The 19,190-nt window shown below is 41.0% G+C and overlaps 1 protein-coding gene across 2 annotated transcripts; it reads left to right on the plus strand.

Annotated features, from left to right (window-relative positions):
- The first annotated feature begins 225 nt into the window (after positions 1 to 225).
- SNX3 (sorting nexin 3) lies at positions 226 to 17,806 on the plus strand. 2 transcript variants are annotated; one of them, XM_058019534.1, is made up of 4 exons: positions 226 to 491; positions 13,099 to 13,194; positions 13,572 to 13,696; positions 17,124 to 17,806. In XM_058019534.1, the coding sequence occupies exons 1-4, from the start codon at positions 330 to 332 to the stop codon at positions 17,227 to 17,229; spliced, it is 489 nt and encodes a 162-aa protein (XP_057875517.1). In that variant the 5' UTR covers positions 226 to 329; the 3' UTR covers positions 17,230 to 17,806. The 2 variants fall into 2 exon arrangements, with proteins under 2 accessions (XP_057875517.1, XP_057875518.1); XM_058019535.1 differs by lacking the exon at positions 13,572 to 13,696 and having other exon boundaries at positions 17,124 to 17,281.
- Positions 17,807 to 19,190: the final 1,384 nt, after the last annotated feature.

Below are 19,190 nucleotides of genomic sequence, written 5' to 3' on the forward strand. Positions count from 1 at the left end.
CAGACCCACCCTCCACAACTCCCCGCCTCCGCCACCCGCACCCGGCCGAAGGGGTGGGCGGGCCTGACAAATCAGTGCTCTCGGCCAGCGCGGCGCGCTCCCAGCGCCTGCTGGGACGTGTAGTTCAGAGGGCGGGAAGCCGCGCCAAACATGAGCAAGCGGGGCCGCCCTCAAGAACTACATTACCCAGCGTGCCTTGTGGGCGCGGGCGGGAGGCGGGTGCGCGTTGCCGGTCGGTCAACTGGGCGCAGGGCGGGCGGCGCGGGCGGTAGCGGCAGCGGTGCTGGGGGCTCGGTCGCTGGCTCAGGGGAGAAGGCGCCCGCTCCGCCATGGCCGAGACGATCGCAGACACCCGGCGGCTGATCAGCAAGCCGCAGAACCTCAACGACGCCTACGGGCCGCCCAGCAACTTCCTGGAGATCGACGTGGGCAACCCGCAGACGGTGGGGGTGGGCCGCGGCCGCTTCACCACCTACGAGATCCGCGTCAAGGTGAGCCGGCCCGGGAGCGGGGTGGCGGTATCGGGCTCTCGTGTCGCCCGGCGCTGGCCGGGGTGGCGGTGACGGGCTCCCGCCGCCGTGTCCTTCAGGACCGGTGTCACGGCTGCTGCGGTGCGGGGCGCTGGGGGGCGGTGGCAGAGCCGCAGTGGACTCTCCATCCTCGGCCTGGGGTTGATAACTCTGTGACGGGCTCCTGGTAGCTACGGCGGTGCAGCTCGTTTCAGATAACCAAAGGACAAGTGCTCTTTCGGCTCCGCTGCGTACAGCTTGTCCTCAGACTTGAAATACCGCTCTACTGTGAGCCATTGCTTGTCTGTCTCCAGGTAAATAGAGGAGAGCAAACTCTCCACTCTCTGAGATGGGGTAATATGGGTAGATCTGCCCCGAAGGAGAGGTCAAGTTCAGGATTCCAGCGGCTTCAAAAAGTACGTAGAGAAGGTGTAAATAAGTGTAGTTGGCACACGCGCTTCGATCAGAGCCAGCTGAAGTGATAAGGGGTGTGTGTATGGAGGAGGGCTTCCTGGTTTTTCTTGGACCTGAAATAAAATTGTAGTGCCTAATAAATAGGGCTGTTTCTCACTATGTGCTGCTGTCAAATGCGTCTTCTTAGTAACACTAGAATCCTTCCTAGCTGGAAGGGCTGTGTTCAGTGACTTGCCCCAAAGGCTAGTAGTCTTAAGCTTGAGAAAAGCTATGTGAAGTCATTACTGTGTTCTCTGGTCTTTAGGGTTTCATAAACAGGGCCCAGAGGAATGGTCAAAAAATGCAGTGTCTGCAGCACAGTCCTTGCCTGCGTCTGGTAGGGCCTTGAGGAGGGAACCCTTTTTGGTGTACAGGGTTAGAAATAAGCTGGGTTGAGGAAGTTGGATACTTACAGATGGGTTTTTTTATAGTTTGTAGTTGAGTCTTCTACCTTGTTTAGCTTTGCTCTGTTATAACTGAGCTCTGTTATAATTTTTCTATGTTATATATGATTGAACCTGGTCAGTTATTGCAGTCAGTAATAAAAGGCAAAGCTTCATTGATTTCCTGCACACATTCTCTGCAATATGCGTTCTTCACAGCAGGGAAGGATACAGCTAAGGGCTGCTGCCTTGGTCACCGAAATTCACCAGACAAGACTTAACCTTGTGTGAATTTTCTGGTTTTAAAGGTCTAAGTCCCCAGCTTGGTGTAACCTTACTTGAAAAAGAAAAATCACCTGAAGTGTAAAGCTGCTAGGGAGGATACTTTATTTCTGATGCTTATAAATTGTCATGTTCAGTAGCTATTTCTGTGTTTCAGGATGTGTCTATGGGGCAGGAAGAATAAACTAACATGCTTGTAGCCTATGTTTGGCCTCAGTGTGAAGTCAAACTAGAACTTGCAGATTTGTTTTGCATTGCACTGCCCTTACCAGAACCCTAGCAATCCACTTAGAAGAAAGATGTAATTCTATCTTGCTGGAAAGTATTTGCACCTTAAGTTCCTGATGACGTTTCTTTCCATGAGATTGAGTATTTGGAATGGTTGGATCCAAGGAAGATGATCCAAAAGGGACTTGGCCATGATATGGCCTTGAGAATTATGTCAAATTTCCTGTGATTAAAAAAATAGCAATTTTTTTAAATACTCAGCTGAAGTTCTTCATCAGAAAGGGAAGCAGAAAAACAGGTTTTGAGGCAAGTTAGTCTTAGCCCACCTGGTGTTTGGGGTAGAAAATTCTGGATTCCGGTTGTAATGAAGCCCAAGAATGATTTGAACAAAAGTACACTGTGATAGTACTGTGACCTTCCTCTGTTCTTCCTCCCAGACTGACTGCTGTGTAAACATTGCATCCTCCACCCTCCTTGCTCACATCTGTACATGCTGGTGTACGGGACTGTCTCCTGATCATTCCCTTTCCAGCTGTGCACTGCCATACACATAGTTCATAGCTACCATGAACTGTTATGCTGGAAGGCTACAGAGCAGGTAATACAAGGCATGCAGAGTTATGTTCACTGTCTAAACTTGCATCAATTAACTGCTTCTCAGCAGAACATGGACCATATTGCTAATGCACAAATTTCAGCACAGAGGGAGAATTCAAGCATGGATTGCTGTGGTATTGTATTTGTGAAAGATAGGCCTAGTACCATAGCCTGCTCTTTGGAGTGTGGCTTCTGTGGTTTGACAAGTGCCTGTGGTCACAGAGAGTAAGAAAGTAGCAGTTGATAACGCAGTTTCCTTCAACAGTGCTGGGAGCAGCAGAGGAGCAAACCTGAGAAGATGGTGTGAGTTACCTGTGTCATATCTGGAGAGCTGTGTCTTCAGGTAACACCAGCAGTAAAACATTAAGTGTGCAGAAATGGATGGCTTAACTGCTGCCAAATGCTGGTGAAAGCTAAAGGACTGCAGCCTCATGTTACAGCTGGAGAGCATTCTAAGCCAGAAACATTGTCAGAGAGGACGCTGAAATTCAAGTTTTTGTTGAGACAATTACACTTGTACCATTGTCATGGTGTTTACAGACTCTGTAATTCTATCTTTGTCTGAATCTCAAAGCTTCACTTTTGGGGTTTTTTGGAAAGACTGAGCTTGCTAGCTGCCTCTTGAAGTGATATCTGATGAAAAGTGTCTTGCAAAACTTGTGTGTGAAATACTGCAGATTTTCCCCAAAACTTTTATTGGCAAGCTTTCTGCTGGTACTGCAGTTGAAGCATATCTGTTGTCTGGAAAGCAGCAAGTGGAACAACTTCATGCTTTAGTTCTTGTAATGCTGTACTCATCAAGTTCTGGTGGAAGTCAGAAAGCTTGATGGGGAAGCTGAAGTTTTGGGTAGATTGCTCAGCAGTACATTACTGCATAAGCAAGGCAGTAGTGATTTGGAGCTTAGGAAGGTTTGTGAGTGTCTCTGTGCAGGGTGGCTGTGTGCTGGGGTAGTTGAGTGGTGCTTTGACAAGCATTTAAGGAGTCTTAAATGAGAGGAGTGCTGCAGGTACACCCTATGCAGCACTTCTAGCCAGGCAGCTTACTTCACAGATGGACAGTTGGCCAAAGTATTGACTTTCTGAGCCTGAGTCTGTGCATTAAATAACAGTCTGTTCTTGGCAAGCTGGACAAGGTGATGACAGAAAGCTTTCCACTGTAGCAACCACTATAAGGCACACAGTGTGGCAACATGCCACTACAGTGCAGCCTAGCGATGAAAGTCAAACATCTTGTTTGGAAGTAAGTGATAGAAAATGCCATCCTGCTGTGCTAAAATAGCAAATTTGTGTGGGTCATGTTTTTGACAGGGTACTTGAGAATTTTCTTTCCAGCAGCAGCATCACACAGAGCATTTCTACCATTCTGAGGTGTCCCTTGTGTGTGAAGGCTCAGGGTGAGCTAGACTGAGAATAATGCAGCAGGGTATAAAGTTCTAAGTGCTTTCTCTAGCAAAATAAAACTTGATAAAGTACTTACCTCATCTGAAGGTATCTGTCTAGATGATCACAATATGGTGATTGGGCAGCATTTAAAACTAACATAATCAACGAGACGCCTGCTAAAGGAATACAGTAAACTACTTAATTACTCTTTCCTCTTGAGGAAAAATGTGAACCAAAAGTCAGGTTCTCAGTGTAAATACCCCTACATGCTGTTTCTCATAAGTCTTTATTAGCTCTTCTCTCTTTATTATTAAACCTTTTCAGGATGGGCTTGTTCAAGTCAACACTCTTGAATGAGGGCATGGGAATACCTTTACTATTTATGGACTAAAAGCTAGTTCTCTCTCTGAATTCCAGGAAGCAAACAGAACAAATTACAATTATCATATTAGCATCCTACAACATGTATTTAGTCCTCAGTCCAGTTCCAGGTATCATTTGTCTTCTACTTTTCTTGATAAGTGGGTCAAAAGGAAGGTCTTTTACTCAAGCAGATTCTGTGCAATAACTTCAGTTGTTAAATCCTTTAAGGAGACAAGACTTAATCTTTACAAGCTGACTGATCCAGTGGCTGGTGTCACACGTCACAGCTGTACACCCATTGTAAAGACAGTGCCACAGGAGATAAGCACTTTGTTTAGAATACTGTCAACAAAGGGTATCCAGGAACTTGCTACATTTTGGGAAGTATCCCTTTGGCAACCCTGAGAATAGCTCATTTAGTTAGAGCTTGGTGCTGAATAACACCATGCTTGTGGATTCAATCCCTGTATGGGCTCTTCTCTTAAGAGTTGGACTTCATGATTTTTGTGGATCCCTTCAAACTCAGAATATTCAGTGTTCTGGAAATAAACTGTTAACACTATTCCATCTGGTTTTGTTTCTGTAGAAGTAAAAGTGACTTCTGTGCTGCCCATTTTGCTTGGGTTTGTTACCTAGACTGAAGGGTTAAATCATCTGTTCATGGTTAGTGAGAACTTGCAGAGAAGTCATTGATATTCAAACTGATAGTTAGAAATATAATAAAATACCTGTTACAGGAACTGTTAGTCCAAATAGTTAAATAATTCTTTTTTGTCAAACCAAAGCCAAACTAAAAGCCTTTGTCATCTTAGCTCTGTTCTTTAATGTTCAATAACCTCTTGCCTCTAATCAGTATTACTAAATTTGGCCCTGAGGCTTACCTTAGCTTTTTGATATTCCATAGTGCAGTTGCTTGTTTTGTGGTATAGAAAGGGAATGTCTTGCTGTGCTTGCATTGTGAAATGCAATAGTTGGGTGGTTCCAGTGCTCTTTAGGGCAGCAGTCAGGTTTCCTGAATGTTCTGCAGACCTGCAGAGGTGCTCGACTGTGTAGGTCCGCTGTGGGGAAGGAAATGAATACACAGGCTGTGAAGTGCCTGCAGTATTATGAATAGTGTTGGTTTCCAGGGATTGGGGAAGTTTATCTGAGTACTGCTGAACTTGCATTGCTTGTGAAAGTCCTGTTCTCTCCTTGACCAATTTTTTCAAGACCTAGTTTGGATACAATATTGACATTTCAGCGTGTTTATAGTGGTCTGACTTGTGATTAACTGATTGTAGTCTGACTGCTGTGATCAAGTCAGAGTAAGACAGAAAATGAACTGAAAGTCAAACTTGCTCAGAAAGCACTTATCTTGTGCCATGTTTTGCAAAGTAGTGCTCTTGAATGTGTTTTGCAATGTTTTGTCCTTGAACAGTTCCAAATGTCCTGTCCTTCATGTTTGAAGCTGCAAGTTCTTCCCCCACCACAAAAATAATCAAATCAGCCATTGCTGTAGTTGACTTCAGCATTGCACAGTTTAGTAGTTGAAGCCTGTGGTGGAGTCATGACTAAACACTGACTCAGTGGGGATGTATTTACGGATGCATAATCAGCAGTAATTCTCTATTTCTCTACTACTACAAATCTTGCATAACACTGCAAGTCTGCCCTAACTGTAGTAAATTGTGCTTTTAAAACCCATTCTAGACACTGCTACCAGTTACGTATTCTCAAACTCCTCTACAGAGAATAAAAATGCAGTGATTCAGGTGAGTGTTTTTCTGTTCTACAGCCTGGGTACTGCATCCTCACAAACATTAACTATTCCTTCAAGCAGTAATTCAGATAAAGATAACTGGAAGGCTAAGAATTTCCAAGGACACTGATAAAGGAGACAGAGAAGTAGAATGGCTTGGATTTAAGAAACTTCCAAAGCAAGGAAAGTGGATTTACTCTTGAGCAGCTGTTTTTTTTCTGTAGAGGTTTGTAATTAAACTAGGTTCAAGAGGCTGGTCCAAAGGTTTGAACTAGTTTGGCATTGATATCTGTTACTGTGTAAGTAAAATAACCAAGTTTCTGAATAGTGCTTCTTATGAATATATTAGTTTAACTGGTGACTTGCACTCCTTTTATTTTAGAGCATACAGTGCAGTCGTGTTTTAGGATTGCACTCTAGTACAGTGCAGAACAGACCAAATCAAATGGAACAATGACTAATCTTTATAGGACGGATGGCTGTAGTCCAGGTAGGCATGTGATGCCAGAGAGTTTTGATACGTGTTTATTTTTAGATGGCTTGCTGAAAAAGTGTCAGCTTGAACTTTAGAGCAGTCTGGTCTCTGCTGCTTTTCATCTGGGGAAAAATGATGCAGCAGAGGTTTATGTCTTCTAACAGTAAGGGAAGTATTTTATTTAAAGTTTTTTCACTTGGTAAAGCAATGCGAGTTGCACTACTGGAGACTGTTTAACAAGTGCATAATCCAAATACCCTGTGGAGCTGTAACACTGAGTAAAGGGTCTGAAGTTGCTATTGTTGCTCTAACTTGTAACATAAAAAGGATGGAGAAGCCCTAACCTAGTCAAGGTGTAAAAACAGTTGTTCTACCAACTGAATATAGGTCCATGGTTTGGTTATGTCTTTAGAATCGAATTCAAAATCTGTGTTATACCCCAGAAGATTCTCCAATATGACAGTATAGTTTGTGTTGGCCACAAAACCTATTTGAAAGTATAACTATAAGCTAGTGTATAGCAACTTTACTCTAAAATCCAGAAGAAAATGAAGCTATATATTAAGTGGTTTAGACCCACCTCTAGACCTGGAAATAAAGCTTAGAGATTATTTCTATAGGCCTAAGCTGTAGCACCCTCTAAGTGTTAAGATATGCTGCAGATTAATGAATAGGAGTTGGAAGCCTTTCTATAGCTTTTAGTGGCTACTTAGGAGTGTTGTGTTACTGTTCCAGTAAAATTGGAAATATGAAGAGAATTTTTTACTACTTTGTACACTCACTTTTAAGGTAGTTAACTTACTGCTTTTTTTCTTGTGTATTTGAAGTATAGGGATGCTAGACAGTCTCTAGCCCACAAAGCACATTAAAAGTTTAGTTTTTGATAAAAAATTAGCAACTTCAGCAATTCACTGAAATTTTTTTATCCCCATTTGACTTTAGCTGATAGATGTCAGTAATGATGCTAAAGCATCAACTTAATGTGATCCCTTTTCAGTCATTCCTGATGAGGAATGAGTAAGAACATTACAGTAAGTCAAATCAGAGCCATCTGGCTGTTGCACCTTGAATTGTGTAAAAGTAGCAATCCCTTCTCTTTCAAATCAATATTTGGCATTTCATAGGAGGCTTTGACTTGCTAACCCAAATCTAGTTACTAGTTCTATCTGGGTGTTGTAAAAGTCTTTGTCCAAATGTGTCCTCAAAGCAGGCTCCAGTTTTTATTTTTGGCTTCTGAGCATGGAGCCTGAAGAATTAAGAATCACTAAGCAATCTCTTTTTCTTATCTTACCCTATTCAGAGTATTTTAACTGTGGCATACCATAATTCAGCTGTTCATGATGTTGTTGAACATGTTCAGGTGATGATAGATGCTTTTGGGCAAAAATATGGGCATCCCTATGCTCATTTTTCAGAGAGCAACTCTGGACTCAAAGCACTGGATTTGACAAAGGTTATGATAGTCTCTGTCATTATGTTGCTATTAGGATTTCATTATGTTGCTATTACTGTTCAAGGTAGAAACCCCCCTGGCCCCATAGCTTCAGTGCTGCAGAGTGGGAAGCTCAAAAGTTCATGGTATAGTTTAAGTCAGCATTGTTTAAAACTTGCATGGTCAGATCTTTGTGTTCTCATAATTTTATTATGGCGTACCTTCAGTAGATCTGGACACCAAATGGAGAAAGGGGAGATAGCACTCTGTTTTGATGAGAAGGACTAAAACTTAGAAAAATAGCAGTCTCTAGTCCGACATTTTGCAGTGAGGAAAGAGCTTTCCTTCAGTAATATACCCACCAAAAATCTAAACTTCTAGAAACTGAAGTTTAAAGCATGTTTTCCTTCTTTCTTGCTTTTCATAATTGTAGGAAATTGAGTGGTAGCTGCTTATGTTGAATTGGGAAGGAAACAAACCTCTGGCAAAGTTTCTGCAATAACAGTGGACTGCTGGAGCCAGTTTCTTGTACTAAAGGGCAGCAGGCTCTTATGTTAAGAAAATCATAATGCTTTTTTTTATCCACTCTGAATGCTATTTACTGTGGTGCCCCTGAGCTCTCTTTGACTGTAAATGTAGTCAAAGAGTGTAGGCTCTTGACAAAGATTACAGCTTACATGAGACAGTCAGGATGCTTGAATTTAGCTTCTGAGAGTCAAAGCCACAAACTTTTATCAAAAGTGAGCTGTGTGCTTTCTTTCACTCTATTTTAATGGAAATGGAGTTCTCTCAAGGCTACCATAACCTACTTGAAAAGATGACATCAAAGTAGGTGCTGTGGCAACAGTGCAGCTTTATTCTCAGTCTGTTAGGAGTGGGAGACGCTGGCAATGCAGTGCTGCTGCTAAGTGTTATGGTGGCAGATGAGGAAATTAGCCAAATTTACCTCAGACTATGCTGAGCAACAACATCTGGGGAATTTGCTGTTGTGGGGATGGACTGGGCTGCAGTGTCACACAGTCTTGTGGAGTGTCAGCATGCTCTTTGAAGGAACCCAGATGCTATTTGCATTTGATTTATGGCTGGAAACCAATTTTTAGGAGCAAGTCTGACTATTTGCAAGACTTTTCCACTCAGTGGATAAACTAGTCTAAAAACTAAGACTTAAAAATACTTGGAATTATTTTATTAATTGAAACTAACTATAAACAAATAAAGTAGTGTAGTTTTCCTCCTGCATTTAAGGTAATTTGTTTACCAGAATGGCTGCACTGTTGACTGTATCTGAAGCTGAATGGACAGTAATGACTAGTACTCAAACTACTTGCATTCTGCTTGTGAAATGCTCTTCACTTCCATACAGAAACAATTTTTCAGCTTCTGACTGGGCCTAGCTTGGGGAGTGACTGTATTAAGAGCTGGAAGACTGTTACCTGGTTATCTGAGCCACTGTCTTAGGATTGTCTTTTGCTTCTGAGGTGAACTGTCTTTTGCTTCTGAGGTGAACTGGGGATCTCCTGAATTTAGAGTCAGGCTCAAAGTGGAATATGTTATGGTGACATAAATGAAGCTGATGAAACATTCTTACTGGGAACGGGGACTTTGCCCTGAAGTCTGTTAGTGCGGAACCACTGCTTCCCATTTCTGCTTTGTCAAGCACTAGCCAAATGACTGTAGAAAGTTTGTTTGGCATCTGAGTGGAGAAATGCAGGAGTGACTTAAGGATCTGAGTTTGTCACCTGTTGTTTAATTATGTAATGTAACTTGGCACCAATTTTGACAATATTTATTCTGGTGTACTGGCTGGCCATTAACTGCCCCAGCACAATCCAGGCTGTTTGACAGTTGTCAGAGAAAGCCTCATGGTGTCTACATACAGTCTAATAAAGGGACAGTGCTACACAAAATCCATCTGGACTTTCTTTGGATTTTGGGCTGTGTGTAACTTCTGCAGAACTGATTTGTTTGTCTTTCTGCAACAATGCCTTATCTGCAATTCTGACTAGTGATTTACAATTGTCTAACATCTTGGGTGATGCCTAATCCTTTCAGGTTGCATTCAAACTGCTAAGCAGCATGATTTTGGACTAAGAAGCTGTTGAATTTTTTTTCAATAAATTTTATAATTATTACACAGCTGAAGAAAGAATTGCTGCAGAAATTGTGCTGAAATTGTTACAGGAATGAGCTGTGCTCCAGGGGCTGTTCCATGTTTCATGCTGTCATGAGTTTTGTGATAGTAGACTTAGCAGCTCAGCAGGCCAGAAAGTTGACATTATAATGCTGAATAAGCATGGGCAGAAATACTCATAAAAATGAAACTAGCCTGACTTCAAGTTTTGTGCCTTACTCTGATCTCTATTCTAGCAGACAATCAAAGCATGGGAAGCACTCAGAATAGCTGGTGGCACCTCAGTGACTGAACAAGGATAACTCGACATAAAATGTCAAGCAGAGAATAATACATTTTTGATAGTCTGCATGGTCTTGAAATGACAGTTTAATAGAAAATGAAAGTTTCTGTTGGCTCTTCAGGATTGTCTCCTACCAAGTTCTTGTCCAGTGAAAGCCCATGCTTCAGGAGGTGTCTGGCTTGCTTAATGAAAACTGCCTATCCATGGGAGATGGAGGCAGTAGGGCGTGCAGAAGTCCAGCCTGCTGAAGCAAAGGGTGCTCTGCTCAAACAGGGCAATAATCCTTAGTGATAAAGGCCCATACAGCAACTTCAGATGTGAATATAGCCTGAATTAAAAATAGGGACCTAAGATGTAAATAGGTTAAGCAGTATAAAACCGGACTCTCAAATTGCATTTTTAAATAGATCCTTCCTAACAGCTGCTTACCTTAGGAACACTGCTCTGTCAGTACTTATTTCTAGAGGAAGGAGAAATACTGCAATTTCTGGGTTTAAAGAACATAAGGTTTAGAAATTGATCTCAGTAGATAGCTCTAGTACGTATCCAGACCAGCTGAACATGTACTTTGTTTTGGAATATAGTTGTCAAGTTGTGACTTGCAAGACACTTAATTTAGTCTATGCTTTTTGACATACTTCGCAATCTGAGTATTTATGGTACTTATGATGAAAATTTGAGACGATTTTTCAATTTACAGGGAATGCAAAGAACTCTTGCTTTTTAGAAACAAAAACTCTTTTTCTCCTACTTGCTAGCTGAGTTAGCATGTCAAAAGTTGAAAAGGGAATGTAGAAGGTAAAGTGAGCTCAATTGGCACTTCTACCCCCACATTGTACTTGTAAGCCTGATATGTTGTTCAGAGATTAACTTTATAGACTGCGTGCCTCAAAGCATGAAAAGAGTTCCTGAAGACCTGGGAACTTAAGTTTTTTAGCTGCTTTTATCCAGTTCTAATCCCTTTTTTAGTAACTTGAGAGAGAAATTAATATTTTCTGCAAGTGAGAGCCTGTATGTTAAATATTTTAAAGGACTTTCTACTAGAGACACTGACAAAGAGTTGATGTACTATGTAATGGTGAACTTGGTTTACAAAACAATAGCTGAAATCAGAGGAGAATAATCCAATACTTAACTTCTGGGAATCTCCTTCATGCATTGTGGGGAACCTAGCTGTATTCACTCTTGAGTAGAATATTCTTACCATCTAGACAAGAGTGTTTATTTATAAAGCCTGACGTCTGACGTTAGTCTTAAACACAATTTTATTATTAGTCGCAAGTACAGTCAACAATATTTTACCTGGGAAAGAGAGCTGGAATACTTTCAAACATTTAGCAATAAGATAACAAAATATTGTTCTAAACTTTATCACCTGTGAATTATGAACTAACTTGCATAATGTGAAAGTACACAACTAACTTATCAAGTACTATTGTGTGACTGGCTGGCAGCAGTACAATGACCCAAGTCATGGACCTGCCCAGTGCAGGAAAATATATCTGCAATTAAACCTGTTTTGAGCAGCCAAAAGTATTCCCTAGTGATAGCTTAGGCATAACCTGCTACAAATGATATTGCACAGGGGTATCTGCTCAAACAATGACCAGATCCTGAGTTAGGTGGCCTACAAGATAAAAACCAAAAAACAAAAAGTAAAAGGCAGTAGCTGAGAATGACTGCTGTGCATCTGCCATCAGGACAGCTGGAGGTAAGTGTAGCCCCAAGTGAACATCAGTTTCCTAGAGTGCTTCTCAAGAGGCTTCTTTAAAAGTACACAAAGACTGTTACTGAATTTGTAGTCCGACAATAGTAGGCATTATTCTGTGACTTCTGGTTGTGTATGGTAATTACAGGCTCATGCTCTTACTTTCAGGAGGTCATAACTCCTAGAAACAATTTTGTAGTGTTCTAGCCAGGGTTTCATTAGGAGAGGATTCTCTCAGTGTGTACTTTTAAAATAATGTGCAAGTTGGATTGCAAAAGTGGGATAACCCTGCACCACAAGAATGAGCAGAGGTAATGCAGGCTCTCACACAAGTTAATATAAGGACTTGTAGCAGGGTCTTGTGAAGGATTATAACCTTGCTCCCATGTGATGTCCCTTTCAAGGGTGTAGGTTTGAGTGAGGGTTGAGTGCTGCCTCCTAGCCTCGTTCAGCAAAGCTCTCCCTAGTCGTGCTCTGTTTGGTTTAACTCTGTAGTCAAATAGTTTGATCTTCTCAGCACTGAATGTTGTAGTACATCCCAGCCTTGTTGCCTTCTCTGTAGCGACCCAAACTTGGCAGCTTGTGCTATCAAATCATCAGTCATGAATGGATTCACTGTAAGACTTACAGGTTTTGATTTTGAAGGTGCTGGAAGCCATGTTGTATCAGGGAGTAGAAAAGTACAGGAAGTTTGGTTAATGTCCTATGCTGATATCTGAAACATTCCCTTGCATGCAGTAAGAGAAACTTGTGTGGAATAAGAATTTCTTCCCCCTTCTCACCTCCACTTTTGTATATATTGGGAATCCAGCTGCTGAGACAATAAGAATAGCAGATGCTTCTGCAACCTTAGAAACATCTCAAGTGGCCACCAGATCAGATATTCTGCTTGGTGATATGATGACAGAATATCAGTAATTGGGATACCATTAAATGAGGCTCATGACTGTGGAGTTCAAGGCACAGCTTACTCATGTAGCTTAGAGCCTTATCTCTATTTCTGTATCTTGAATGTTTCTCAGTACTACTGCTGTTGCTTAAATGGAACTACTGTGTAACAACAGCTTGGTTCTTGTCTCTGCTTATCAGAACTTCTAATCTGTCTAATCAATAGCTTGTGTTCTTGTTTTCAGACAAATCTACCTATCTTCAAACTGAAAGAATCTACAGTCAGAAGAAGATATAGTGATTTTGAATGGCTAAGGAATGAACTAGAAAGAGAAAGCAAGGTGAGTAAAGTGAAAAGTAAATAGAAATCTGCATAGATATGCAAAGAGTCATGATGCTGAAATGTTTTCATTGTGTTAGAAAGCATGTATCACATAAAGCAGGTACTGGGGTTGAAAATGCCCAGAAATAAACCAGTGTGTCAGTCCTTTTATCAAGCCTCAGTGCTGCACTGCCAGAGGCTTTCTGTTTTAATAATTTTGAGTTAATTCAGAGATAAACTACTTGATTTCAGCTTACCCATGTGGGCAAGTACTGTTCTTCTCTGCTCATGTTTTATTACTTCACTAAAAATGTGGTGAGTTGGGTCTTCTAGGAGGAAGAGGTGGATGAACTTGCTTACAGGCTGCACATAAGGACACTTGTGTAAATCTTGCAGGTTGTGGTACCACCTCTACCAGGAAAAGCTCTTCTCCGCCAGCTCCCCTTCCGAGGAGATGATGGTATATTTGATGATTCCTTTATAGAGGAGAGGAAGCAGGCCCTTGAACAATTCATAAACAAGTAAGTGTTGGATCTAGTTATTTAGAGAAAAACCTGGAGCTCAGCCCTGGAAAACTGAATTGAAGCTACTAATACTCCTAAGGATGGTAACTGCACTAGGCTCAGAATATGAACTTTCACATAATCTTGCAGTAGGATGTATTAACATTACTTACCCCATGCTTAGTTTGGGTATCTTAGTGCTTACCTGAACAGCTGAAATGACTGTTAGTGTTGTTGTTAATTTATGCAAATTGCTACTGAAATTATAGTGTTCAAAATAATTCTACTTTATAATTTCTGGAAAGATATCTTCCAACTGGGTGAACAGTAGAGCTTACAGTGGACTTATAGCAGTTTACTTTGATTGCAAATGTGAGGCATTATCAGTTTGTGTGATGATGCATGTTTTCTCTGATCATCTTGAGAATCTTTCTGAAGATTCTCAAGTAAAAACATTACTCGGGGCGTGCACACGTAGTTTGAAATAGTCACTGGATTTTGTCCCTGCCTTTCAAAGGGTGAGCAGAAATTATAGTAACAAAGTCTTATGATTCTTTTTCCACCATCTGACACTACTAACCACTGTCTGTACACTGACCTGAATAGCTGGTTTAATCTCTTTAACAGTGCAGATTCAAACAGTAGGTAAGGAGTGTTGTCAATTAACCAGCTCTTCTGGTTAATGCTGTTCAGACCAACTGGATTTGGGACTGCTCCCTCAGGGAGTTGAAGCCTGTAAGTTCCCCTGGCATTCTAATCTTGTTCAAATAGTGATGCTGTTTAACAGGAACAGAGGATGCCTGTGAGTTATGCCAGAACTTACAAAAATGTACTTGTCAGTTACTGCTAGTTCAGGCCTGTGTCTTGGAGGTGCAAGTGACTAATTCACTAGAACTGTCTGTCCTGTACAAGTAAGTGTGACCCTATGAAATTTTTCTTCACATAGTTGCTTCTTAACTCATTTTAGAATGGTTCTGAATGGGTAAAATGCTCTTTTTGCTGTTCAAAGACAAGTGGAATGAACTTCCAAGGCATCCAGTAGTAAGATGGAATATGTTTGAGTTTGCTGTAAAATCAAGGCAGTCATGGCTGTAAAGTAAGCCTTTATCCATGCAGACTTGGAACTCTATCTTAAATGGAGCAAAAGTGCATTTACTGAACGTTTTGTATGCTGAGTCTAGCAATATGCATGGATGAGGACTATTGGTGTTCTGAAGCAGCTGATGTGAAACAGTCATCTTACCCTGTCTCTCTGAAAAACTCTGTATAGCTGACAGAAATGGAATGGCCAGTTTATCAGTATCCATTTTTCAGTCCTCCTGCAAGTAATAAATTGATTTTGTGGAAGTGTAAAACTTCTTGGTTAATTTTTCCTCCTTTGAAACATAAACTGAAGATTAATGTAGATATTGATGTAGTGGTGGAGTTGAGTACATCTGGAATAAAGCTTTCCAGGCACAAATCATAGCCATTTAACTCATCAGTGTATTCTAATGGCATGACCAACTCATTAGGAAATTGTTACTAAAGTTTTGAACCATGTAGAAGCTTTAAGGCTTCTGCCAAGTACTCTGGGCACTAGTGAACTTATATCTGAAGGTCCTTTGCATAGTACATCCACATTATTGCATAATCAAAGTTGTTCTTTGCTTCTGGAATTAGAGTCCCTCAGATAACTGATGCCACTGGAACAAAAAAAATCTTGGTGCACCAATGCTACTTCTTAATATTCAGGACTGTGAGATGGATGTTATGGAGAAGCTTTGTCCCTCTAAATGTAAAATCTGAATCACAAGAGTGCAGCTTGAGTCAGTTCTCTTGGGCCAGTTTGCTGGCACCGCTATCAATACTACATACAGTGACATTCACAAGGGTGGTTATGCCTCAACACTTGTCTGCCTCAACCTGACTTTGAAATAGATGAAAATTCTTCAAGTAGCAGCTGCTATATGTAAAGGTCACCTTGGTGAAAATTACTGAGTTAATGCAGAGTAAGGTATTCCTGTGAAACCAAGAGCTCAATCAGAGATCAAATCTAGTCTTGCAATTCATTCACCGATTTTCAACCCTTCCTGAAAGGAAGAAGGAATTTACTGCTGCCTCATCCTCTCCTATATATCTTTTCCTTGAAGTTTGACATCAGTAACTTCATTCTGATGGGGTAAGAAACTCAAACTAGTTACTCTAGACTGTCATCCTTATGAACTAGTGCTTGAGACTGCTGGCCTTTTTCTAGAACCTGGCAAGATTGGATACATTTTTATAACTGCTCTTGAAATAATCCATCAATACTGAATAGGAGGGCTCAGCTTCCTCATTACAGGTTGCCCTTAATGACAAGTGAGTAGTGACAAGTGAGTATGTTCTGTGATGAAATAAACACTAATAGATACATTTGGAGAAGATGCCCAGAAGTGCTTGGAAGTGGTGCTGAGCCACTGGAGCTGAATATGTTTTGCATGTGTTCAGCCAGATGAGTATAAATGTTCTGATAGATGTGAAGGCCACAAGGCTTACAGAAGCTGCCCTTGGGACTGTGGTGGACTTTTCTCTCCTAAGAACAAGTGTGTCTTGATTGACCAACTGGATGTAGTTTTTTTCAAACCAAACTGCATAATATTCGTGTCCATAAATGATGAACTTTCAGCTATCTGATTCTTTTGGATTTTTGTGGTAAAAATGGTATTTTAAGGGTTCAAGTTCAGTACCTTGTGATTTTCTTCCAAGTTTGTGAGTGTGAGTGATTTTCTTCCAAGTTTGTGTCTCCTAATTCAGTTTTAGCTCCTTTACAGTTAAAAGGATGGTTTTTCAGCTTAAATTAAATTTACAGTAGAGATGCTGGTGTCCCCTAGAACAGGCAAGCTCTTTCTCCTGTGTCTGCAGAAGGGCCAGTAGCCCCTGGCTGTGTGCAGTGCTGCCCATCCAGGCCAGGACATTGGTTAGGGTCCAGTCTCTGTCTGGAGCAGTGCCTGAGCCTTTGGAAAACCTTCACACCCCCTGCTGGAGCCAGGCTTCAGCTCTGCTGCGACGAGCTGCTGCTCAGTGACGCTGAAAATGGAGGGGATAAGTGGCCTTTAAAAGGGTGTCCCATGGCAAAGGTGTTAAGACCTTTTTTTAAAAAAAATCCTCTTGCCTTTCTTAGCTCTAGATTTCCTAATGCTAGAATAAGCACTTACTTGGATAGTCCCATCAATTGCAGGTGACAGATGATGTAACATGCTTCCAAGGGATCAGAGGTAGCTCAGGGTTCCTATGGACTAACTTCATCTTGGGAAGCATGGTAAATCTTGCTACTAGACAGCATTCTAGTTGCCAACAGTGAAGTGAAAGTGGGATCTGTGCCCAAGTGCAGAACAAGAGTTTATTGGTGCAAACCTTGATCTGCAGGATAGCTGCAAGTAGGCTCAGTTGGGTCACACTAATGCTTGGTTTTTTTTCTCTCCAGGGTTGCAGGCCACCCACTGGCACAGAACGAGCGTTGTCTTCACATGTTCTTACAAGATGAAGTAATAGATAAAAACTACACACCATCCAAAATAAGGCATACTTGAATTTTAAAAGCATCTTCTCAAATATTAGTGGTTCTTATGCTTGGTTTTAAGAGGTTGTAGTTTGTCTTAGCATGCTGAGGATAAACAGGCACGAAGTCTCCACTAACACCAATACACTGCTTGGTCTTTGCATATGCTTTATAGCATTTAAGAACTCACTTGTCTTCTAGCTAAATCCCTCTGAATCCTTGATTTAAGAGTATTATACCATGAAACCATCCACCCCTTGCAATGTCTCACAAACCTTTCCACTATTATTTGCAATGACTTAACAATGTTTACTGACTTGGCCTTACTTGAACTTTCACAACTGTAGTGTCACGTGTTCACTTGTATTCGACTAAACTGCTATGCTGTTTCTGAGGTAGTCACCTGTCTGAATGTCTGTAGAAAGACTGCTTTATTTCTGATATCCTGTATGAGAAACACTTATGCAATTGTCTTCAAGCTTGTAAAACACTTTATACTGAAGTAATGAGGGAATTATCTTTATATTCTGTAAGAGGAAAAAAAATGAATTTATATACTAAAGTAACTTGTCTAAAGTTTTGAAATAAAAGTGAAAATGCACTTCAAATGTTTTGTCACTCTTGACCTTGAGTGTGCAGTGTCTCTTGCTTTCTGAGGAGGAGGGGTTGACTATGCCAAGTGAACTGGTGTTACAGCTTCACTGTGATGCTCTTCCACACTGTAGTTGTGTATCACTAACAGTCAGCACTAAATACTCTTAGATGCTGGCACCTGCTCTGGAAGCGTTCAAGAACACATAAAGGTATAACAGGCTGTTCCTGTGTTGTGGAATCAAAGCTGGAATACCACTCATGAGAGGCAATCAACAGATCTGTGTCTTTAATAACTTGGGGAAAAGGGTACCTTTTTGCCTGGCATGAGAAGCATCAATCCAGCTTCAACTAGGTAGTGAAAACTATGCCATCCTATAGAAAAATGAATGTTTACATAATTTAAATTATGACATTATGCCTAGTTTAAAATAGCTCTGCTCTACAAATGGAATTAGGAACATAAAGTCATACAAGTCTGGTGTAAGATGTGATCATAGACCACATAGACCAGCATTGTGCTGGTTTGACCACTGGTGCAATGCAGGTGCTGGATGGCTGAACTGCAGTTCACAGGCAGCACTGCTGAAGTTGTCTTTTATATAGGAAGGAAGTGAGCTAGAGAAGCTTCCTTAGTCTTCAAAATATGGCATGGAAGTTGCCTGTCCAGATGCTCTTGACAGCAGATTCCAGGATATTCTAGTAGCAATCGGCTCTAGAGTTTCATGCTATTTGGTAGCTATGTATTGGCTTAGACTCAGGTCTGCTTTTTTCCTTCTTATGGCAATCTCTGTAAAGAGCATCCTAAAACTTTCTGGCAAAATTAGCAGCTTCTTTTAACTAAGACCATTAACCTCATTTATGGAAATCTGAATGTAAAAGACTGAAGTGACAGGGCAGTGGTGGCTGGCTGAATTACACATAGTACTATTGATTAGCTGCACTGAATAGATAGATGTTTGAATAATTGCTCTGCATAATTTAAATTTAGGTGGAAACCTCATACTTAACTGAGACTATGCTGATTCTAACTGTTCTATTCATGAAACCAAGGACCAAAACTGACAGTCCATTTGCAGCCCAGGGCTGTCGCTTTTCAAGATGTTTTTGATAATGTAAATAATTTCCGAATTTCCCTCTCCTTGTTGAATCACCCCTAAAAGTTGAGTTATTCTTGAAAAGGGGGAATTAAGGTTTAAATATATTGAAGTTTCATTATGTAGGTTTAGATACAGAGTAAGTTATTTTTCTTCTCTCAAATGTTATTTTCTTAGAGAAGCTTCTTCCAGAAATCAAAGTAAATGCCACATCTTAAACTTGAAAGATGATGACACAATCTCTATCATTGGCCATGAAAGAAAAACTAAAATATTTAAGCTGAAGAGGGAAAAGTTGCATGCT

The sequence above is a fragment of the Melospiza georgiana genome, chromosome 3, assembly GCF_028018845.1.
Source record: "Melospiza georgiana isolate bMelGeo1 chromosome 3, bMelGeo1.pri, whole genome shotgun sequence".
Lineage (NCBI taxonomy): Eukaryota > Metazoa > Chordata > Aves > Passeriformes > Passerellidae > Melospiza > Melospiza georgiana.